The sequence below is a fragment of the Nelumbo nucifera genome, chromosome 1 (assembly GCF_055504915.1).
Source record: "Nelumbo nucifera cultivar China Antique chromosome 1, China Antique-T2T, whole genome shotgun sequence".
Taxonomy (NCBI): domain Eukaryota; kingdom Viridiplantae; phylum Streptophyta; class Magnoliopsida; order Proteales; family Nelumbonaceae; genus Nelumbo; species Nelumbo nucifera.
In genome coordinates, this window is record NC_142649.1 from 170,103,066 (window position 1) to 170,127,428 (window position 24,363).

General features: G+C 43.2%; 1 protein-coding gene across 3 annotated transcripts in view; it reads right to left on the reverse strand.

Moving 5' to 3' along the window:
* Positions 1–17,098, reverse strand: part of ZDS (zeta-carotene desaturase) — a 63,669-nt gene extending 46,571 nt beyond the window's left edge. For 2 of the 3 annotated variants that reach the window (XM_088895204.1, XM_088895205.1), the window contains exons 1-4: positions 16,421–16,863; positions 15,980–15,994; positions 15,682–15,806; positions 14,675–14,809 (exon numbers count right to left, since the gene is read on the reverse strand). In XM_088895204.1, the coding sequence (XP_088751330.1) occupies positions 14,675–14,809; positions 15,682–15,806; positions 15,980–15,994; positions 16,421–16,601 (456 nt within the window). In that variant the 5' untranslated portion in view covers positions 16,602–16,863. Of the gene's footprint in view, positions 1–14,674; positions 14,810–15,681; positions 15,807–15,979; positions 15,995–16,420 lie in introns of all 3 variants that reach the window. The other variant, XM_010257720.3, reaches the window with a different exon arrangement.
* Between the last annotated feature and the right edge of the window lie 7,265 nt (positions 17,099–24,363).

Below are 24,363 nucleotides of genomic sequence, written 5' to 3' on the forward strand. Positions count from 1 at the left end.
GGGGGTCAAAACCTGGGTATGTTGGGATGGTCTGAGAATTCATCTGAGTGAGTGATCATAGTGACAGGATCAACCCCTTTGTCGGACAAAGTGAATAATCAGGGAAGCACTCTCTCTGATGGAAACCAAAGCTGTCGACAGCCGATTTCAACCGTTGAAATTTGTTTTGCAAAATATATTTATATAGAGATATACATATATATATATATATATATATATATATATATATATATATATATATATTATGGTTTCAAAATGTTTGCAAAAGGTTTTAATTCCCGGGATCCATGTGAGTAGAGAGTGTAGCACTGTTCCTTGCAGCCAAGGAAGAGGTCCTCTCTTGTCGGGCAGTGTTTGATCATTATGGGCTGAGAGGTTAAGTGTAAGACCATTGAGAGTAATGCCTGATGGGCTAATCTTGCATCTACCCACAATCCTAGGGTTTTTATAAGGTGGCTTGACCCAAGGACCAATTAGTGTAAATGTTGGGCCCATTAAGAGTCCATGGTGATGGACTCAGGGGTTCACTGTCTCTTACAGTGAATTCGGCCAGGCCTTGTAACAAAGGCTGGGCTGAACCCATGTAGCTGATGTGTAGATCAATGTTTGGGTCCCACGCCATACAAGGATACCCAACTAGGCAGCAGTTTGGAGGATAAGTGAGCACATGGACTTAATGAGCCTAAACCCCAATTCGAACAGGTTTAATATGATTAATTAAAGAGGGGCGGTTTTGGGATTTAGATCAGCAGATAGGATAAGGGATTGTCCCTATCCACTCAGAGAGTCCAGATCCAAATAGAGATTTGGATCAGGAAACTCCTAATTAGATTAGGAGGGCTGATCTTTATCTACAAATAACATAAGGGATTATCCTTATCTCTTAAAGAGAGTCCAGATCCAAATACAAGATTTGGATTAGAAAACTCATAATGGGATTAGGAGAACCTCTCTTTAAGGCTATAAATAGAGGAGGAGGGCGAACCCCAATTCACCAATCAGATTACTAATTCAAGAGAGAAGACAACTGCAGCTGGACTGACGCCATCTTCTGCTCTTGCCTTCTCCAGTTATTGCTGCCATTGCCAATTTGATCTCCACCTGTAGGAGCGATCAAGAAAGGTTCTTGATTGAAAAACTGATCTGAAGTTGTGCTCACTCGCCCTCCATCAAATTCTTAGTGAAGAATCAGGTTCTTGTTGAAGAACCACCTTGCTGATTCTGCTTCACCCTACGCTGTGTCATCTTCAGTGGGAGCAGTCTCTGGTGATCTCCTTGGGCATGAACACCTTCATTGGGAGTTGCTACTACTCTGTATCAGGTATTTCCCTCTCCTATCTTTTGGTTTCAGATCTGGTCCGATTTAGGTTCAAGATTGATCATTGAAAATGCATTTTTCTAAAATATAAAATGTGATTCCAACATGGGAGAGAGAAATTTTTGAAATTTCGCCCAACTTACCTGTAGGGTTCGGCCATCCATATGATGGATCTCTCATCCCTTCATTTGTTTTGATCCACAATCTAGAACTCGTTATGTTTCAATGGATGTCACCTTTGATGAGTCCACTCCTTTCAATGATTCTTCTTTGGGGAAGCATTGTTCAAAGGGGGAGAATTTGTCACAGTTGTTTGCTCTCCCCCTTCCTATCCCTATTGAGCCTTCTTCTATTCGCAATGAGTCAAGGGAGGAACAATCATCTCATGTTCCTTCCAATATTCCTATTCCTCCTCCATTACTTCCTCGTCCTCTCTTTAATCGCAGGTTGTACCAGCGGCAAAGAACTAGAAGTGGGCAGATTGTTTCCTCTACATCACATGAGCCTCCTGCACTTCTAGTTACCGAAGAGAAAACAAGTACTGATACAGTCCCTTTGGAGCCCCCCTTCCCAGATCTTGATGTCCCAATTGCTATCAGGAAAGGTAAAAGGAAGTGTATTGCACATTGCATTTCCAAACAACTTTCTTATGGTTTGCTTTCTCCTTCATATTATGCCTATCTTTCTTTTGTGGCTTCTAACCCTATAACCAGGTCAGTTCAGAAGCTCTTATTGTTCCAAAATGGAGGGATGCTATGATAACTGAAATTGATGCCCTACATAAGAATGACACATGGGAAGTGGTTAATTTGCCTGAAGGGAAGGAGTCAGTGAGTTGTAAGTGGGTTTACACCAATACCATGCTGATGACACCATTGAAAGGTACAAAGTTAGGCTGGCTGCAAAAGGTTATACACAAACATATGGGATTGACTATCTGGCTGCTCATTTAGATTAGCCACTTTATCAGCTAGATGTGAAAAATGCATTCCTAAATGGAGAACTACATGAGGAGGTCTATATGTCTCTTTCACTGAGGATATATGACATAGATATGGAGGGAAAGGTGTACAAGTTGAAGAAGTCTCTTTATGGACTTAAACAGTCACCTAAGGCATGGTTTGAAAGGTTTAGGGCTGCTCTTGTTAAGTTTGGCTATATACAGACTCAGTCTGATCATACCCTCTTTGTGAAGAGAATAGGCTTTTTGGCGGTATATCTTATTGTCTATATTGAGGATATAGTAGTGACTGGTACTGATGTAACAGGGATTAATGACCTTAAATCTTTCCTTCATTTTTTTTGGATAGATAACAAAGACTTTTATTAATAGATATTAATAAAAAAAGATACAAAAAGAGGGGTAAAAACTCATAACCCTCCCAAGAAAGCATTTCAAATTACAATGTTGCCCAAAAAAATTAACTCTTCCCACCCCTTGTTTGGCCAATGAATCTACCAAAGAATTGGTGCACCTCTTAGTCCATTGAAACTTGACTTCCATATTTTGTATGAGATGTCTAACTTTCTTTTTTTCATTTAGAAAATTCCACAGACTAGAAGTATCCTTCATTAACCAATTTATGGGCGACTTAGAATCACCTTCCACTATCAATTTTCTGCTGTTTAACTCTTGAGCTCTTTTTAACCCTTCCAAAACAGCCAATATTTCAGCTCTAAGAGAGTCCCCCCATCCAATAGAACCAAAATACAATATGATAATTCAACCTTCATCATCCCTGGAAGCTCCCCCTATACCTGACAAACCTGGATTTCCTTTGCTACTGCCAACACCAGATTTCTAAAACAAATGGGCAAGAAACCAAGAAGTGATAACAAGTCTCACCATTCTTCTTACAAGGGATGCACCAGTGTGGGGATAAACACCAATTAGGCCTCTTTCTTTGATGTAAGTCGCAAATGTTACACTTTTCAAGGAAAACTTCCCAACAAAATGCACTAATTCTGGGAGGAATTGGTCAACCCCAGACTTCCAAAACTGGAAAAGGGATTCCAAAGACAGGTAGGGAATGAGCCAGTTCTTTGAAGAAAGAAGAGCATGAGAAGACACCCGAAGGAGGAGCCCAAATCCTACTATCCCCCCTAAGGGGGTCAATAGCCACCCCCTCAAGAATTTTTAGCAAGTCAGCAATGAGGTTCAATTCCGGGTCTCTAAGGACCCTTCTATAACCCAAATTCCAATCAATGGTTGAATTAGAGGTGGTTAAAAAGGTGGAGGCTGGCTAATTTTTAAAACGTGATAAAGAATACAAGGAAGGGAAGAGCTCTTTTAGCGGAGTGCTTGCCACCCAAACGTGATCCCAAAATTTCACGCGGTTACCGGAGCACATATCATAAATGATTAGAGGAAGAAAAGAGGGAAGTATGGCATGAATTGCCCATGAATAATACTTAACTTGAGCCCATAAATTATCCCTTTCCAAAGTCAATCTCCAAAGCCATTTCCCCAGCAGAGCTTCATTCTCTTTTTGCAAATTGCCTAAAGCAAGTCCACCATCACTTTTGGTTTTAGTAACTATATCCCACCTGACCCTATGATCCTTTTTCTCCTCTCCTGGTTCCCATTAGAAGTCTCTCATTAACTTCTCCAAAATCCCACATTAAACACCGACAAAAAGTACACAAGCAGATTTGTCAATGTGGACTTAATCATAGTTATTCTACCTCCCATGGATAGGTAATTTTTCTTCCAAGATGCTAACCTCTTAGTGAATCTCTCAATCACCGAGTTCTAGAAATGGCAATCTCACAACCCAAAATTCGGGCTCTATCCTTCACCTCACTTTCACTCAAATTAATGCCAATCACACAGCTCTTGTCTAAATTCACTTTAAGATTAGTCACCTGTTCAAATATATTGATCACTTGCTTTAGATTACTCACCCAACTTACCTCATCCCCACCACAAAAAAGAATTGTGTCATCTGTAGATGTGTTACTGGAACCCTATTCCTCCCTACCCTCTAGCCTTTCACCAGGTTTCTAGAGTCTGGCCTCTCAATGAGTTTTCCTTGGACTTCAGCAATTAGGATAAAAAGGAAAGGAGAAAGGGGGTCTCCTTGTCCGATGCCCCCGGTAGCCTGGAAATGGTCCACCACCCTACCATTCACTAAAATGGAATAGTGGCAAGTCCTAATACATCCTTTTACCCACTTGCACCACTTCTGCCCAAATCCAAAAGACTCTAAGACTTCCAATAGAAATGACCAATCCACCAAGTCATAAGCCTTTTCGAGATCCAATTTGCACACTAACCCTTTCTTCCCACTTCTTTTGAAATCTTCCACACTCTCGTTTGCAATTAGGATTTGATCCACGATTTGTCTATTCTTCACAAAGGCACCCTGATTTGGGGAAATTATTAAGGGTAGCACCTCTCTAATCCTCCGAGATAGCACCTTAGCAATGATTTTATAGAGGTTGTGTACCAAACTAATGGGTCTGAACTCTTTGGGGTGACAAGCATCACCCTTTTTTGGAATCAGAGCCAAGGTGCAATTTAGACCTGGATTAATCACCCCTCTTTCAAAGAATTCAGAAAAGACTTTTTGAATATCCTGTTAGAGTTAGCCGAATAAGGGTAGATTAGTCAACTCACCTTGGTTAAGTTATGAGCTTATGTGGCAGTCTTATTAGAGGTTCTTTGTCCCATACTTAAGTAGGGGCAGTTTAGTCCTTGTACATTTAATTAGAAGCCTAATCACTATTAAGAGGTGGACTGATAGGGTTTAGCTATCAGGTTTGACAGTTCTTTCATCTTCTTCTTCTTCTTCTTCTTTTCCTTCTCTTTCTTCTTCTCCTTACTGGTTCGGACTACTGTAGCTACAGTAGAAACATGGTATCAGAGCGTGACAACTTCAGTTCGTGACCTGTTTCAGTTCGTGACAACTTCAGTTCGTGCTTCAGTTCTCTCCTTTTCTTCTCTGGGCTGTCAATGGAGAAAAGTGGTTTGTCCCAGGCCTGAAACATCACAGCTCTTCTTTTTTTTCTGGTGCACAGAACCTCCTTTCCTAAGAAAACAACTTCAGCAGTGAATGGTTGGCTGAAGCTCTCAAACGAAGGTTGGTTATCTCTCCTCTGTGTGCTGTTGGTATTTCTGGGTTGAAAATCTTCAAGAACTTGAGAGGACTGATCAGAACCTAGAGAACTAGATTGGTTGTTGCCCTGGTTCTTGGAAAAATTCTAAGAACAGGCTGTGCTTACAGTGACCAAATGGTGTAAGGGCTGCTACTGTAGGTGGCCGAAGGGTGCAAGGTGTAATGCAATGGTACTAGTTGAGTTTTTGTTGGTCTTGTGGTGCCCTCTTAAAAGCGTTAAAGCAGGTATGTTTTGTGTGTGACAGCTATGGCTGTGTGGTGGTGCTTGTGATGCACAAACACTGTTGAGTAGTTGTAAGAGAGCTTGCATGTGGTTAGTAAGTGCTGAATTAATGTCGGTGTATGTGTTTTTTTTTGTGAAATCAGTAGTGGTGTGGATAAGAACAAAGGTGTGTGTGTCTATCATTGTGTTTAGGGACTGTTGTAGGTTCTGGAACATCAAACTCTTGACAGCAGCACTTAGTTGGTGATTGGGAATTCAGATTAGAGGCAGCATTGAAAGAGTATCATGGCAGCAATGGGAGATGCCTGTAGTAATCAGAAACCTAGTGTGGTGGTTTCCTCTGACTATCTAGGTGTACAGATGACCTCAATTAAACTGAATGGTGAGAACTATGTTCCATGGGCCAAGTCGGTGGAAGTTTTTCTCAAGGCAAAGAGAAAAGTGAAGCATGTGAAAGAAGATAAACCACCGGCTGACTCTCCAGGGTTTGATGATTGGGAACATGAGGATGCTCAAATCATGACATGGCTATGAAACAGTATGGAACCCAAAATAAGTGCCAACTTCATGTTCTTAGATACAGCTAAGGACATATGGGAACATGCCAAGAAGCTGTATTCTGGGCAAGATAATACTACAAGGGTATATCAGCTCTATCAGGAGTACTTTGGTCTGCAACAAGGAAATAAAACCCTAGAAGAGTACTATGCCAGTATGAAGAACCTCAGAAATGAACTCAATGTCTATCATCCTCTCACTCCAGATGTTAAGGTTCAGCAACAACAGAGGAAACAACTAGATGTCACAAGGTTCTTAGTGGGGTTGAAATCAGAGTATGAACCAGTTAGGGCCCAAATATTGGGGGGCTCTACCCTTCCTACACTTGAGGAAGTGTTTGCTCGGCTTTGTAGGATTTCTTTGGGACAGACAGAGAATCCCACACAGTCTGATAGATCAGCTATTGTGACAGCCAGAGGAGGTGGACGTGGTACGAAAGGGGGAGGACATGCCTCCCGAGGAGGTCGTGGTGGTTCCATATTTGGCCGTGGTGGTGGTCGTGACTCAGGGGGAGGCCGTGGCAAAGAAAAAGGCAGCTCTACAAGGAAGTGTACCCACTGTGGCAGGGAAGGACATTCCGTAAATTTCTGTTATGATCTTCATGGCCGCCCTCCCTCTAAATGGGCCAATCATGCTGTTGCTGGTGGGGTTGATGTCAATGATAATCAACAGGCAGACCTAACTCCTTCCACATCTACATCTGTTTCCGGAAGGGAGATGGTGAGTGTACCGCGTGATGAGTATGAGCGGTTCCTTCAGTCCACTTCACAGCACACTACTGCTACTCTTGCCCACTCAGGTATAGCTTGCCTGTCATCTAAAACCTCTCATTGGATTATTGACTCTGGAGCCTCTGATCACATGACTGGGACTCCAGGTGTGTTCTCTTCTCTCTCTGAAACTTCCACATCTCAAACTGTTACCCCTGCCAATGGTTCCTCCTCTCCCATTTGTGGTGTTGGCAATGTTGACATGGCTTCTCTTTCTTTATCATCTGTTCTATATGTCCCTAAGTTTCCATTCAATCTTATGTCTATTAGTAAATTAACCAAGACTCTTAACTGCTCTGTTACTTTTTTCCCTTCCTCTTGTGTTTTTCAGGATCTCAGGACGGGGAAGAAGATTGGTGAGGGGCATGAAGCTGGTGGATTGTATTACCTTGACGGTGGTGGATCGTCAGTTGCACTTCAGACTTCACTCACTCCTCTACAGTGGCATTGTCGACTGGGACATCCTTCTCTCAAGGCACTCAAGATACTAGTTCCGTCTTTGAGTCATTTGTCAGTGTTACAGTGTGAGTCGTGTCAGTTTGGGAAACATCGTCGTGTTTCCTTCAGTCCTAGAGTTGAAAGTCGTATGTTGAGTCCTTTTGCTTTGGTTCATTCAGATGTTTGGGGCCCGATCAAAATAGAGTCTTATAATGGTTACAAGTATTTTGTCACTTTTATTAATGATTGTTCAAGAATGACATGGATTTATTTAATGAAAGAAAGGAGCGAATTATTTTCCATTCTTCAAAAATTCAATGCTGAAATACGTACACAATTTGGTGTTCCAATCAAAGTTCTTCGTTCAGATAATGGTCGTAAATATTTTCTAACTTCCTTTCAACAGTATTTAGAACAGCATGGCATCATTCATCAAACTTCTTGTGCATCCACTCCTCAACAAAATGGGGTGGCTGAACGGAAGAACCGTCATCTCCTTGAAACAGCTCGGTCTATTCTTCATCATATGAGTGTTCCTAAACGGTTTTGGAGTGATGCTATACTTACTACGTGTTTCCTCATTAATCGGATGCCCTCCTTTATTCTTCATGGTCGGTCTCCCTTCTCTATCTTGTTCCCCACCTTGTCACCCTTTCCATTAACACCTCGTATCTTTGGTTGTGTGTGCTTTGTTCACAATCTGAGTCCTGGAATAGACAAGTTAGATGCACGCTCCATTAAGTGTGTCTTTCTTGGCTACTCTCGGACTTAAAAAGGGTACAAGTGTTACAATCCCATTACTCGGAAGTGCTATGTTTGTCCTGATGTCACCTTTTTTGAGTCTGTTCCCTTCTTCTCAGGAACTGAAGCATCTTTGTCTCCACCTTTACTTCCTCTTCCTCTTCCGGTCAGTGATCCCGTTCCGGGTGTTCCTATTGGAGTTGACTCGTCACCTCATCCAGTGCAGATCCCTACTGAACGACCACCAATTCGGCAAGTGCATACACGTCGAACGACACCAGCCCCTCCTCCAGCTTCTACCTTGTCCGCGGATCCTGTCGTTGCTGAACCTTCAGGACTTGACCTACCCATTGCCTTACGGAAAGGTAAACGTAGTTCTACTCTCCATCCCATTTCCAATTTTGTTTCAGTATCTCACCTTTCCGCCTCACATCGCCAATTTGTTTCACTATTGTCATCTATTTCCATACCTAACAATGTCCAAGAGGCTCTTAGTTCACCTGGGTGGAGGCAGGCAATGGAGGAGGAACTCTCTGCTCTTCAGCATACTCACACGTGGGAGCTCACTACTCTTCCTCCTGGTAAGCATGTTGTGGGTTGTAAATGGGTGTATACTGTTAAATACTTTCCAGATGGTAGTGTGGAGCGTCTGAAAGCCAAACTTGTTGCTAAAGGGTATTCACAGTTGTATGGAGTGGACTATATGGAGACCTTCTCTCCAGTGGCTAAGATTAGCTCTGTCCGTGTGTTAATTTCCCTGGCAGTTATGTATGATTGGCCCTTATTTCAACTTGACATAAAAAATGCCTTCCTTCATGGTGACCTTATAGATGAGGTATATATGGAGCAACCACCTGGGTTTGTTGCTCAGGGGGAGGCTGGTAAGGTGTGCAAACTGAAAAAGGTAATTTATGGGTTGAAACAATCGCCTCGTGCTTGGTTCAGGAAGTTTAGTGAAGTGGTGAAGAATTTTGGAATGAAACAATGCCAGGTTGATCACTCAGTGTTCAGCTATGACTCAGAAGCTGGAAAGATTTTATTAGTGGTCTATGTGGATGATATTGTCATAACTGGCAGTGACAAATTGGGGATCGACAAACTCAAGGTCTTTCTGCAAAATCAGTTTCAAACAAAAGACCTTGGGACATTGAAGTATTTCTTGGGTATAGAAGTTGCTAGATCAAGACAAGGTGTAAACCTGTGCCAAAGAAAATATGTTCTCGATTTGTTGGACGAAACAGGACTGTTAGGTGCAAAACCGGCTGAGACTCCTATGGAACCAAATGTTAAGTTGAGCAGTGATACAGGGGAAATATTTGATGATCCTGTAAGGTATAGACGACTAGTGGGGAAGCTGAACTATTTGACTATCACGAGACCAGACATCTCCTTTGCAGTCAGTGTGGTGAGCCAATTTATGCAGAACCCTCATATATCTCACTGGGATGCAGTTCTTAGAATTGTAAGATATTTGAAGGGAGCTCCGGGCCGTGGGCTATTGTATAAACCAGGAGGAAAACTTGAAGTAGTTGGGTACACGGATGCAGATTGGGCGGGCTCTGTGTCTGATAGAAGATCTACTACAGGTTACTGCACATTTCTTGGAGGAAATCTTGTGACGTGGAAGAGTAAAAAGCAGACGGTTGTGGCTAGAAGCAATGTTGAAGCCGAGTACAGAGCCACGGCACACACTACATGTGAATTAGTGTGGTTAAGGAATCTCCTACAAGAAATCGGGTTCCACATGGATAAACCTATGAAGTTGTACTATGACAATCAAGCTGCGCTCCATATCTCATCCAACCCTGTTTTTCATGAGAGAACAAAGCACATAGAGATTGATTGCCACTTTGTGAGGGAGAAGGTTCTTACTGGAGAGATAAGCACAGAACATGTAAGCTCAGGTGATCAGTGGGCAGATTTATTTACAAAAGCCTTAAGCTCAGGGAGAGTGAACTATATATGTAACAAGCTAGGATTATATGACATATATTCTCCAGCTTGAGGGGGAGTGTTAGATTTAGCCGAATAAGGGTAGATTAGTCAACTCACCTTGGTTAAGTTATGAGCTTATGTGGCAGTCTTATTAGAGGTTCTCTGTCCCATACTTAAGTAGGGGTAGTTTAGTCCTTGTACATTTAATTAGAAGCCTAATCACTATTAAGAGGTCGACTGATAGGGTTTAGCTATCAGGTTTGACAGTTCTTTCATCTTCTTCTTCTTCTCTTCTTCTTCTTCTCTTCTTCTTCTTCTTCTTCTTCTCCTTCTCTTTCTTCTTCTCCTTACTGGTTCGGACTACTATAGCTACAGTAGAAACACTCCTTTAGTACCTCCCAGCAGTCTTGATAAAAAGCCATCAAGACCAGGTGCTTTAAATCTATTCATTGAAAATATGGCTACCCTTATTTCTTCCAATTCAAAGCTTCTCTCCAACCACACCCTTGATTCTTCTGGAAGTCTTGGCCACTCCAAACCCTCAATCTATAATCTGCTAGACAAAGGCCTTCTAAAGATTGATTTGAAGTGGTCCACAAAGGCCTCTTCAATCTCCTCCTGCTGAGTTAGTATTGCATCATTAATCACTAGCTTAGAGATCAAGTTCTTCTTCCTCTTGCCAGTGGCTATAGCATGAAAAAATTTGGTGTTTCTATCACCCTCCTTTACCCACTTGTGTCTAGTAATTGTTTCCAACTAATTTCTTCTTTAAAGAGGACATCCTCCAAGTTTTTCCTCAACTCCCACCTAAGCTCCTTGTCCCTTTCCCCAAACAAACCTTGTTCTTCTTTTGCATCTAACTCCTCAATCAGATTCATCAACTGTTGTTTTCTTTCCTCAAGCCTCCCAAATTGAAGAATATTCCATTCTTTGATTTTGTTTTTCAATTCTTTCAGCTTCCATTGAAATTTCATACCCTCCCAATTGGCCCTTGGATTACTTGTTACCCACCATTCTTTCACTTTCTCCTTAAAGCCTGGATGGGATAGCCACATATTCTCAAATCTAAATGGGATTGGTCCTCTATTCCTAGGCTCCACATTACTAATCAAGACTGGCCAATGATCAGAGGTGACTTTAGGCAATATCCTTGACATCAAATATCCCCAATGTTCTTCCCAATCAGTAATAAAAAGAAATTTGTCTAATTTCAAATAGATTGGATCAGCTTGGAGATTGGACCATGTAAAATGATTATGTGACAAATTCAGTTCTTTGAGCTCAAACATATTAATAAATTCATTGAATTTCCTCATACTTGTAGTATTTCTTTGTCGCACCTTGTTACACTCCTCAGTGAATCTAATTACATTAAAATCCCCTCCTAAGCACCAAGGACCTTCCCATAATCCTCTTATATCTCCTAGTTCTTCCCACAACTCATTCCTCTGCCTATATCCATTGGGGCCATATACATTAGTTAACACCCATTCAAAACCATCACCCACCTGTTTGAATTTGACAGAAACTGAAAATTTTCCAACCAATTCTTCAACAACTTCATTTTCCACAAGGTCACTATTACTCCAGAAGATCCCCACGAGGGGCTCATTGCCCAATTGATACCATTTGCTCTCCAAACACTTCTGGCCCATCTACTATTAAATGTCATGAGATTAGATTCCTGAATTAGGAGTATATCTGGATTTTCTTTTCTTAGCAACTCCTTTATTAACACCCTCTTTCTTGCATTCCCCAAACCTCTCACATTCCAACTCACAATCTTCATATTGCCTTCTTTATCTGTCCCTAATCTCCTTTCTTCCTATCTTCCTCCTTTCCTTCCCCTTCCCTTTCTTTCACTGACTTTTTTATCCCCTTCCACATCTAGCTTCAGCCTTTCAACTTCACTCATCTTTCTTTTTCTCACCTTCCCTTCTTCTTTTCTATTCTTCAAGTATGTTTTCAGCTCATTCGAATTTTTTATTTTACAACCCAATTTTCCCACAAATTCAACCAACGACTCTTCTTTTGCTTCTTCCCTTTCAAACTCCTTTGATTCCTTCTCTTCTGTCCCCTCACTCTTTCTATATTCCACCTCTTCTCCAGTAATTTTATATCCTTTGTCCGCTCTCTCATTTTCCTTTTTTTTCTCTAGGGCTTCCCTTGTCAATACATTAAGCTCTTCCACTATCATGCTCCACACTTTCTCCCCTCTCTTCTCTTTCTCTTGTGTCTCAATTTCATCATGGGCAAACGGCAAGGAAGCAACTTTGGAACCTGGAGTACAAACAGCAAGACCAGAGCTGGAGTTAGTACCAAAACCTGGAAATGAGTTTGAGGTAGATTCAACAAGGGTCTGGACTTCACAATTCACTCCCAGAATAGATTTTTGCAAGGAACTTCCTGAGCCTGATTCACAATCACAGTTACTTCCATCGCTCTGTCATTTATCCCCCTCTGTTATACCTTCATATAGAGTTTGAGATCAAAGATCTGGGGGAATTGAGATACTTTCTTGGCATAGAAGTGACTCAGTCTAAGGATGGGATCTTTATCTCTCAACGAAAGTATGTGCTTGACTTGCTCATTGAAACAGGCAAGATGGGTGCAAGACCAATAGCTACACTTATTGATACGAGTCACAAACTTTCTGCCTTAGATGGAGAACTGTTGAAGGATAAGGGAGTCTTCCAGAGGTTACTAAGGAAATTGCTTTATCTTTGCATGACTTGGCCGGATGTTGCATATGCTGTCAGTTGCATTAGTCAGCTCATGCATGCTCCCAGGGACACTCATATGGCAGCAGCAGAATGAATTTTGTGTTATTTAAAGAGTACTCCTGGGAAGGGAATTCTATTTGCTAAGCATGGTCATATGAAACTGGAGGCTTATGCTGACTGGGTAGGAAACATTGATGATAGGAGGTCAACTTCCGGGTAATGTAGCATGGTGGCAGGTAATATTGTTTCTCAGAGAAGCAAGAAACAATCAGTTATTGCCAGATCTTCTGCTGAAGCCGAGTACAGAGCCATGGATCATGGAGTTTCTAAGTTACTTTGGCTTCGATCCTTGATGGAGGAACTGGGTGTTGAGTATGATAAGCCATTAATGTTATATTGTGATAATCAGGCTGCTACCAACATTGCTCACAATCCGGTGCAACATGATAGGACCAAACATATTGAAGTTAACAGACATTTTATCTGACAAAGAGTGGCTTTTGGAGAAGTTTGTCTGCCGTTTACTACTTCTGAAGAACAGTAATCTGACATCCTTACCAAGGGAATCTCCAAGGCCAAACTTTAGCATGATACTGGCAAGCTTGGCATGATTGACATCTATGCTCAGCTTGAGGGGGAGTGTAGAGAGAATGGGCCGAATGGCCCATAGGCTGTTTTATTTATCTATTTGTTTATGTTTTATACTATTAATGGGCCTCAAAATGGGTCTTTCTAATGATATGTTTACTTAAGTTAATCACCCAATTAAGGGCCTCTCTGTAAATATTGTAAATTATGTTTAATGAAAAGGGGATTAAGGGTAAGAGAGGTTTCATTCGAAAAATCCTTCTCTAAACCCTATTTGCCGCCATCTTCTTCTTCTCCTTCTCTCCTCTTGCTTCTCTTTTCTGCTGTTCTCTATTACCTTTTTGCACCTTTTTAATCAATCTGTTTGTTTCAAAAGATTGTTTTCCTTCTCAAAGCAAGGAGTCAATAGGCAAGAGTTGCTTTGGGCCTGTTTTTTAGATAGTTTGTATCAAAGGGTTCGCCATCCGGCCCTTGGATGGTGGCAGATGTAACTTTTATCCATTATTAATGAAAGTTACCGTTTCCCATAAAAAAAAAAAAAGAGTAGTCATAACTTGGATTAGAGCTGAAACCTTGGACTTATAGGCCTTTGGTAAGACAGGCACAAGTTCTAGGCAGAAGTATGAATAGCTCATTCGAGTGCCAATGACTGCAAATGTCTTGGTTGATGCTCTAGAAAAAGCAGGAGCAAGAAGAGAAAGCTTGGAGTGGGCAACAACTGGGCTGCGGCTGAATTTGTAAAGTTTCTATGCATATAATTTATTTCTTTTTTTTTTAGGGAATATATAATTTATTTCTATTATAGTCAAGGATAGCCTTGTATTATTCCTACTATCCAGTGATGTAGATAGTATGATTTTATTTAGTTCAATATAGTTCTTTCAGTTATCTACCAAAATAAAATGTTTGACTGTGGTTAATAACAGGTTTAGGAATATCTGATAGTTTATCTGCTATACTAGTTAAAAACTGTCATAAACAAAAAGCTCTTTGTACAGTGGACCACACTTACATACTTTGTTTTATATTTTAATACAATATACTTCACCCTTTTCAAAATAAATATCATAAACAAGAAACAACCAGATAGATTCTTTGACAATATTACAATTCATGAATTTTATAAATCAAAATTTTCCACAGGGTAGATAAACTTCAAAATGTTATACAATTCATTCACCTTTTAATGAAGCACAGGAATAAGATTCATTATATTTTTATAAATAAAGAAGTCATTATCACTAAGGCTAAGAGGCTCTCACCTTTTTCATCAAACGGAAAAGGTTATTATAGCAGCCAAAGAAAACATGTAGACCCATCTCAATGTGGTTTCCGTGCTTGTCCACAAAAGATCCCACTTTGCCACCAATGAAAGACCTTGATTCATATATATCAACCTGCAGATCAAAACAACAATGCCTATAAACTACTTGGTAATGATTTAAAGCATGTAAAGTTCTAGGAAAAACAAATTGATGAAAAAAGCTACTTAAAATTAAAAAAAAAAAAAAATCTCATCCAACGGGCAAAACAAGTAAAATGAGCCCCATGGTAATAATCAGTTCTGTTTGCTTTACAACAATGAAAAGCTGTGTGAAAACCATGGTCAACAGGATTGCAAATGGTACACTTTTGTCTGAATCCAATTTTAAATCTGATCTAATTATGTCAATCCCAATTCGATCTGTTTATAATTGAATTACAAATGGGTCTACCCCAATGTGATCCAAAAATGTTTAAACATTTATATTTACACTTATATCTACATAAATATGTATCTATTTGTAAAGTTGGTTTCAATGTTGATTCATGAATGTTTACTAAAGAGTCAGGTTCAAGTCTCATAAAAGTTACTTTTAAGTCAATTTGTTCATGTCATACAATATTTGAATTCGTTTTAAGTTTATTCTATCAATAACAATATAATAATCTGATTATTTTTAATTTAATATATTAATGGTATTCAATAACCAAATTTGGTCCATGTCCTATCTAAATTGGATAAATAAAATCTTATTCAAATTCAAATATTAACGAATTGAATTTGAATCTAGGTATATCCAATTCAATCAGATCTGTTGACAACCCTAATTGTGAAAAGTCCATAGAATCAACTAACATAATCAGATAAAATATCCGTTTTTTTTCAAAAGAATTACGTAAAACAACCTTACAGGCCCAAATGACACATTAATTGTGTTAGATGAATGCAAATATATGTGGTAATATGGAAGAACTTCAGAAACAATTAAACAAACTTGAGCTGAACCTCATGGCCTTGATCCAAAAGCTCCACTGCAGTTGACATACCCGCAAGTCCAGCTCCAATGATAGCAACTTTCAACTTTGGTCCCCTATAATGCTCAGGCTCCGGTGGAAACAACCCTTTGGGAGCTGAAAGGACACAATTCACTTTAGTAATAAAAGTAAAATTGATTAACAAGAATATTGTCCTTTTTTTTCCAATCTCAAGTATGAAAATTTTTAAAAAAAGGTACCGTATATCATAATGATTTGGGAACCTTCAGCTATCCAAACCAAAAACAACAGTATGGTAACCTATTCACCTGGCCCAATATGTACTGGTAGGTTCCAATCAAAATACCAAAAAAAAAAAAAAAAACTGTTAGGTTAAGTGCTTAACCAAAGAATGAATGAGAAATCATACTACTAAAAATTGCAGAAACAGGGTGAATTTTATGATAAAGCCCTCAATATTAAAATATGTTGAGCCATGAAATCTCTAAAGTTCTTCCCTTCTTTGTACATCAATTTTGGGGATGACACATAAAAAGAAATTCTGTCTGATACTCTTTTTCAACTTGCAAATTTCGGTCGGAAGTCAGCTAAACTCACTCTAAATTACTACAAAATGGCATGGCCATAGTATCTAAACCAACCTCAAATTCTCACTGAAGTACTACCAAGCACATGTACTGAAACTAATTGAAGCTAAAAAAGCAACATAAACAACAAAAAGAGTGCATAATTTAACAAGAAAATATTACCGTTGATGCTCATATCAGAGACATTCGTGTCCAAAGACGAACGAACTTCCAGTCTCTGCGTCTTCAATTGAATCTTTCCGTCCTTAAGAACCATCGGACGGCGAACTGAGAATCCAATCATCTCACTAAACCCGTTTCGCCTTCCGGTCAGTGTAGTAGAAAAACAAGTGGAAGAAGCCATGGTCACCTAATCAGCAAAAAAATTCAAACAACAAGATAACAAAGCTAAATTCTCTCTCTCTCTCTCTCTCTGTGTTTCTATTATTACAACCACAACAAGAAGAGAATTTTGTTGCAAGAGACACTCTCTACTCTATCTGAGTTTTGTCATGGCTTCCCGCGGCCAGTATTATCGTTGTTAATGGTTTTTTTCTTTATTTTCCGGGTGGAGAGGAGACCGGAGAGTAGAAGTGGGCACAGTACGGGAAGATGATTGGATGGAGAGAAGTAAAGGTTGAAGAAATTGTTTGGGAGGAGTTTTTAATGCTTTAGTGTGGCCGGTAGAGGTGAAATGACAGCTTGGGGTCTGAATTTTACTGAAGGTGGGAGGTGGTCACTGGCCAGTTGGGTGGTGCACCACCTTATCCTTCCACTCAGATTTGGAAAAATAAAAGAGCTTGGAAATGGACACACCACGATGCCCACTGAGCTTTTAACTATTTTCCTCTTTTTTCGATTGAGGGGTCAGGACTCGGGAGGGGCGGATGGTGCCTAGCGCGTATTCTGCAGGTCCTCCGCAGTCCACACATACAACAAGCTGTTTGTGGGATGCACGAGGTTTTCCTTCAAACCAAACAACATATAAAAGAAATGAATGCACGTTCAGGCTCCGTGGGATGCACGAGTTTTGTTAATCAAGACTTATAAACAAATTGAAAGAATCAAAAGAATAGTCTAATTAATTTGTCAAAAACTAATAATAATAATAATAAAATTATTATTATTATTATTATTTAAGTAACTAATATAAATTATTTTTATTTATACAATTATTAATTAATAATATAACCATACTAAAAATAACTTAATACTTAACTTAAATAATCATTATTGATGTAGCGCAATCCTTGGGGGGGGAGCCCGGGCTCTCCGAGCTAGGCGAGAGGCTAAGTTACCGAGGTATTTGTCCTCGGCGAGTTGCTTGACTTGCTGAGTTGCCAGTCCTCGACTCGGTGCGTCATTCCCGTCGAGTCGAGATCATGCTGCCAGACTGAGCTGTTCACCAAGCCAAGTTACGTGCACATGTCCTTGGGCCACGGGGTCAGGCCAAATCGTCCTCCATCAATTGCCCCCCACTCCTCGTGCTGGGGACGGGGCCCCAGTGCAACGAGTTCATGGTTTGTCGGGCAAATTTAGCTCAGTACTCACACCGCGATGTTGGGTGGTTTAGTGGTTGGACCGGTTGGGTATTCGGTTTGCACGGAGGGGAAAACCCCATGTCTCGTGCAATTCATGCACGAATGTCACATGCTTTATGCTGCGCGGACGCCAAAAAGCGCGCTAAATCAAATTCGCATCGAGAGTTCCGCAGCCGGTTTCTTTGAGGTCCGTTGGTTACCGGGCCCCGCATCTATAAATAGCGGGATTCTGGCCATTTTCTTTTCGCTGCTAAGTGTTCTTCGCCTTGAGCTCGCGTCTAAGGTCTCCAGCTCGGGTCTTCCAGCTCGGTTTCGTCTTTTTCTGGTGAGTCCCTGAGTCTTTCCTTTTTTTCTTTCTTCTCAATCCGTTCTCCCTTATGTCTAGCGAAAGCAGTTTCTCAGACGAGCCCGAGGCAGGCACCTCGGGTCATTGTGACCCTTCTACGGCCCGGCTTTCTCGTGAGGCATGGGCAGCCTCGGGTAAATTGGCGTCCACCTCTCATCGAGGTCGGATGCCAGACCAGTTCGGTCCCTCTACTCTGACGCCAGAGAGGCTCCAAGACCTCGTCCAGCAGTTTAACCTTCCTTCAGAGTACAACTATAACCTTCCTACCGGCAATTTTCCCTGGGAGCACGGTCCGGATGAGGTCGTGATCTTTAGAGAACAACTCGTCGATGGGCTTCGTCTCCCTCTTCACCCCCTTATCCCCGAGGTGTTGAGGCGTTTCAACATCACGCTGGATCAGCTTCACCCCAACTCCATTCGGAATCTGGTGGGAACCATTTCCCTCTGTCACGAAAGGCAGTTCTCTTTGGACGCGGACATACTCTGCTCCATACTGTTAATAAAAAAGAGTGCCTCCAGCGCTCCCCCCGAGCATGGGCAGATCCACTACTTGTCTCCTCGCACAGGCTTCAAACTGCTGCATAAGTTCCGGAGCAAGGTCCCGACCTAGAAGCGGGACTACTTTGTGGTCCGGTCCAGCACAGGGTGACCCTTCCTCACTAGCTGGAGGGTGGCTACCCAGGCCGCCAGCATCGCCCTCAACCACCAGACGTGGGAGACCTTCCATTCGTGAGCTCAGGCTGAGCTCGATCATCAGGAGTACATCACCGAAGAGAAGCTCGTTCAGGCCGGTTTGAGCTCGGATAGGTCTATTTCTGTCTTTTGGTGCCTTGCTTTTATCTGCTTGTTGTCTTCGGGTTTACTGACGCCAATTTTGTTGTAGGTCCCATGGACGAAGAAGAAAGGATTACGACTACCAAGCTCCTCAACCAAATGAAAAAGATGAAGAAGCGGACTGCCAAGAAGGCTCATGTGGAGCCGCCAAGGGCTTCCTCCCCTGAACCCGATCATTCTCGGGCTCCCGCCCCTGAGACCGAGCTCAACAATGCCCCTCTGGTGATAGATCTGGAGGATGATTTTCCACCCCAAAAGCCTGAGTCTGCGGAGGGGTTGGTGGACGAGCCAGCCGGGGTTGCTGCTAAGGCTCCGGGTTCTGCTGGGGCAGCCGCTGAGGCTCCGGGTTCTGCTGGGGCGGCCGTTGAGGTCACTGAAGAGTCGGCTCAGCATGCTGCAGATGCGGCGGTGTCCAGTTCGGGAGCTGGAGAGGAGGAGTCCATCTTGGATCCCGAGGTCGGCCTCGACCTAAGTAAGAGGGGCGTCATTAATGCAGAGGTCGTGAGTTGGGCCGAACTTTCCCCAGGTCAGCTTGGGGGCCGCGCAGCAACCCACATCATGGTGGTAAGTTCATATTCGAGCTACTCTTTGCTGGTAGGCTGCGGTCCTGATGTACGCGAGGTCCCTTACTTCGTCGAGTAGATCGAGGTTGGTACAGAACTCATCCTCATTCGTCTGGTCACTGTATGCTTCTAGCCGCAGCGTAGGGACTTCAATCTCTACGGGGATAACTGCTTCGGTGCCGTAGGTGAGGTTGAAGGGTGTTTCTCCCGTGGCGGTCTTCTCCGTGGTCCGGTAGGCCCATAGAACATTGGGTAGCTTATCTGCCCACAACCTTTTAGCTCGGTCTAGCCGTGCTTTCAGTCCGCGGATGATGGCTCTGTTCGTGACTTCTGCCTGACCGTTTGCTTGAGGGTGTGCGACTAAAGTTCCCAGGTCTTGGCACCAGTCTTGGAATTTGATGTCCTCGAACTGCTTGTCGTTGTCAGAAATCAATACTCGAGGTAACCCGAAACGACACACGATGTTCTTCCAAAATAAGTTTTGGACGTTCCGGGCTGTGATCGTTACAAGGGGTTCAGCTTCTACCCACTTGGTAAAATAGTCCAATGCTACTACTAAGAACTTCCTCCCACCCAGTGCTGGCGGGAATGGCCCGAGTAGATCGATGCCCCACTGTGCAAAGGGCCACGGGCTGGTGAGATACTTGAGGTTGGTAGTGGGTTGGTGGTGAATATTGGCGTGCTTCTGGCATTTGTCACATTTTCTAACGATCTCAATAGCATCTGCCATCATTGTTGGCCAATAATACCCCTGTCGAAGTGCCTTCTGGGCGAGGGCCCTGCCCCCAAGTGTCCGCCGCACAACCCCTCATGAGTGTCGCGGTAGTATGAGCTCAGCTTTGATAGGTCGCAAGCAACGCAGGTAGGGGAGAGTGTAGGATCTCCGGTATAGTCGTTCGTCTATCATGACATATTTGGCTGCGTGACGCAACACCCTTCTGGCTGCATTGCGATCTGCAGAGAGGGTCCCGTGTAGCAAGAAGCTCGCGAGCGGGTCAATCCAGCTCGGCTCTGCTTGAATGACGGGAGCGACCTCCTCTGCCCCCCCGACAAAGCTAGGCCGAGGCAGGTCCTCTATGTACACGGTTCTCATGTTGATGTCGCTGGCGCTGGTTAATCTGGACAGGGCGTCGGCCTCAGTGTTCTCCGACCTAGGGATTTGCCTGATAAAGTGTGACTGGAATTTGAGCAGGACTTCTTTGACTTTGGCTAAGTAGGCGACCATGGTTGGCTCGCGAGCTTCGTACTCGCCGGTGACCTGGTTGACCATGAGCTGGGAGTCGCTGCAGATAACGATGTGCTTGGCTTTTACTTCTCTGGCTAGAGCTAGTCCAGCTATCAACGCTTCGTACTCCGTTTCATTGTTAGATGCCGCGAACTCGAAGCGTAGCGCATACTCCAGTTTCGAGCCACTTGGGCCGTGCAGAACTATTCCGGCTCCGCTGCCCTGTTGGTTCGAGGAGCCATCTATGTGAAGGATCCAGGGCTCCTCATCCCAGCTCGCGCTTGGCCGGACTAGGAGAGATGCCACATTGGCTGCTACCTCACGGGGCTCAGACTCGACCGAACTGGGAGCTTCGGGCTCACCTGAGCTGGGAGCCTCGTGCTTAACTGTCCTGGGAACTTCAGAGCTGAATGTGCACTCGGCGATGAAATCTGCTAAGGCTTGGGCCTTAATGGCGGTTCACGGCTTGTACTGGAGGTCATACTCGCTGAGCTCAACGGCCCACATCGTCAACCGACCAGAGACCTCGGGCTTAAGTAAGACTTGCCTCAGAGGTTTGACGGTGAGGACGATAACAGTGTGAGCCTGGAAGTACGGGCGGAGCTTCCGAGCTGCAATTACCAGTGCGTATGCTAGCTTTTCTATGTCTGGATATCTCGTCTCTGCTCCCTGCAATACTTTACTAACATAATAGACGGGTCGTTGAATCCAATCTACTTCCTATATTAGCACCGAACTGACCATTTCGTCGCTTGCCAAGAGGTACAGTTCTAGAACATCGTCCTCCTTGGGCCGGGTTAAGATCGGCACACTACCGTGGTATCTTTTGAGCTCGTCAAACGCGAGCTGGCAGTCTTGGGTCCACTCGAACCCTTTGCTCTTAATTGCCTTAAAGAATGGCAGACAGCAGTCCGCTGATTTGGACATGAACTGGTTCAGGGCGGCTATGCGGCCATTCAACCTCTGAACTTCCTTCAACTTCCGGGGTGGTCTCATATCCAAGATGGCCTTAATCTTATCTGGGTTGGCCTCAATGCCGCGACGGTTAATGATGTATCCTAGGAACTTGCCCGAGGTCACACCGAATACACACTGGTTTGGGTTCAATCTCATATTAAACTTACGCAAAATTTCAAAAACAGAATGCAAGTCTTGTATTAATTCATGTGAAAATTGGGTTTTGACGACCATGTCGTCTACATAGCATTCTACTTTTCTACCAATTAATGGCGCAAACAACTTATTTACAAGCCTTTAAAAGGTTGCCCCTGCGTTTTTCAACCCGAAGGGCATAACCTTGTAACAGTATAGATCAAACTTTGTGATGAAGGCAATCTTTTCTTCGTCCACCGGGTCCATCTTGATTTGGTTATAGCCCGAATAGGCATCCAAGAAACTTAGCAACTCATGCCCTGAGGTCGCGTCTACTAAGCGGTCAATTCTGGGGAGCGGGAAGCAGTGTTTTGGGTAAGCACGGTTTAGGTCAGTGTAGTCGATGCACATGCGCCACTTGCCATTAGCCTTCTTTATCAGGACGGGGTTGGCTACCCAGCTCGGGTAATGGACTTCTCTTATGAAGTCAGCTGTGAGGAGCTTCTCGACCTCCTTGTCGACCGCTTTCCACCGCTCCGGGGCTAGGTTGCGTTTCTTCTGTCTAACGGGCCTAACTACAGGATCAGTATTCAGCTTGTGAGTTATAAGGTCGAGGTCTATACCAGGCATCTCTGCCGCGGACCATAGAGGTTCCTGGATGGAAGCACCGATCTGAAGCGTCCGAACTGGATTTGCTGCTGAGGTAGGGACTGTGACTGTTTCTTCCGTGGGCATGGCTCATTCTTCGCCTTGATCCGTAGGCCGCTCCAGTTCGAGGTCGTCGGCCACCTTGGTCTTTCCCTTCAGGGCGGCGACATAGCACTTGCGGGACTTGAGCTAGTTGCCCCGCGCTACCCCCACACCGAAGTCTGTACGGAGCTTCATAGCCAAATGATAGGTGGAGACCATCGCCCGTAGGATATGGGTGATCAGCCGACCTATTATGGCATTTTATGGGGAGGGGGTCGCAACCACCAAGAAGTCGTGGTTGAGTCTGATTGCGCAGGGCCATGTGTTGGCTTCCACAGATACTGTTAATTTCCCAAGGGGCCGAACTTCTTCTCCGCTAAAGCCCACCAAAGGAGTGTCCGCGGGCTTCAAGTCACTTTTCTACAACTGAAGTTGGTCGAACGCGGCCTTGAAGAGGATATCTGCCGAGCTGCCCGAGTCAACATGTACACGCCTGACCTCCAAGTCGTTGATCTTTAGCTTTATCACAAGTGCATCATCGTGGGGGTAGTGGACCCCTCGCGCATCAACCTCCGTGAAGAAAATTGGCTCTTCTGCCCTTGGCCGCTTCGAAGGATTCTGTTCTTCTCGGGCGGCTTCACGAACTGACGTCCGAGTTGCTACTGATGTACAACCCGTGACGATCGAACCTCCCACTATCACGTGGATTGTGCTCCCCTTGTCGACCTGTTTTTTTTATTATTATTATTATTATTATTTTGTACAAAGTTCCTTAAATATCCACGACGGATGAACTCCTCAATCTCGTCGTGGAGGTTTTTACACATTTCGGTACTATTGAATACAATATTCAAGGATCCTACTTGAACCATAATCGAACTAGATCAGAACCAAAAGACAATGGAGGAATTATACCTGATCCAGAGAAGCAGTATCTCCCAAAGTTGGTGTTCACGCCCAAAGAGGACACCAAAATCCGCTCCTGCTGAAAACGACACAGCAATATGTGGAACGGAACCAACAGAGTGCGTCCTACACGCCGAATCCTTCGCAAGAATCCCCTGGAAACTTTGAGCACCAAATCTTTTCAGTTCTTTCTGCAAAACTGATATCAAGAACAGATTTCTTGATTTCTTTCCTTCAAAGATCCAATCTTTTCAGAGAATGGTGGCGGCTCGAGGAGAATTCCTGAGATGAAGATGGCGAATATTGCTTCTCTTCTCTCTGGAGAGTTATGAGATCCTATCTCAATTCGCTGCAAGTTTTCTTGCACCGAAAACCCTAGGTTCGAATTCTGTTGATATTCTCTTAGGGTTTCTCCTCTTTTCTTCTTGATTAAGAAACCTCCTAATGAGGAGTTATCCCAATCCAAATCAGTATCTGGATAGGGGATGATCTTAATCCTATCTGTAGATTAGGTTAGCTTACTCCTGATCTTATCAGGACGTTACCAGATTCAAATCTGATTTGAATTTGGTCTCCCAGAGTGCATTAGGTTAAAGGCCCAATCCTTTTACTAACTTTAATCCCAGATTCGCTTCATAAGTGGGTGATCATATTAGCCTAGTTCGAAATGGGCTTTTAGCCCATTAAGTGTTCAATGCTTAACTAGTTTCCAATCTGCTGCCCAGTTGGGCTTCTTTGTATGGCATGGGACCCAAGCATTGATCTACACACCAACCACATGGGTTTGGCCCAACCTTCATTACAAGGCCTAGCCGAATTCACTAAGAAGCCCAGTGAACCCCTGAGCCCATCACATGGACCCTATGGGCCCAACACTTACATTAAGTGGTCCTTGGGCCAACCCATCTTATAAAAACCCAAGAACTGTG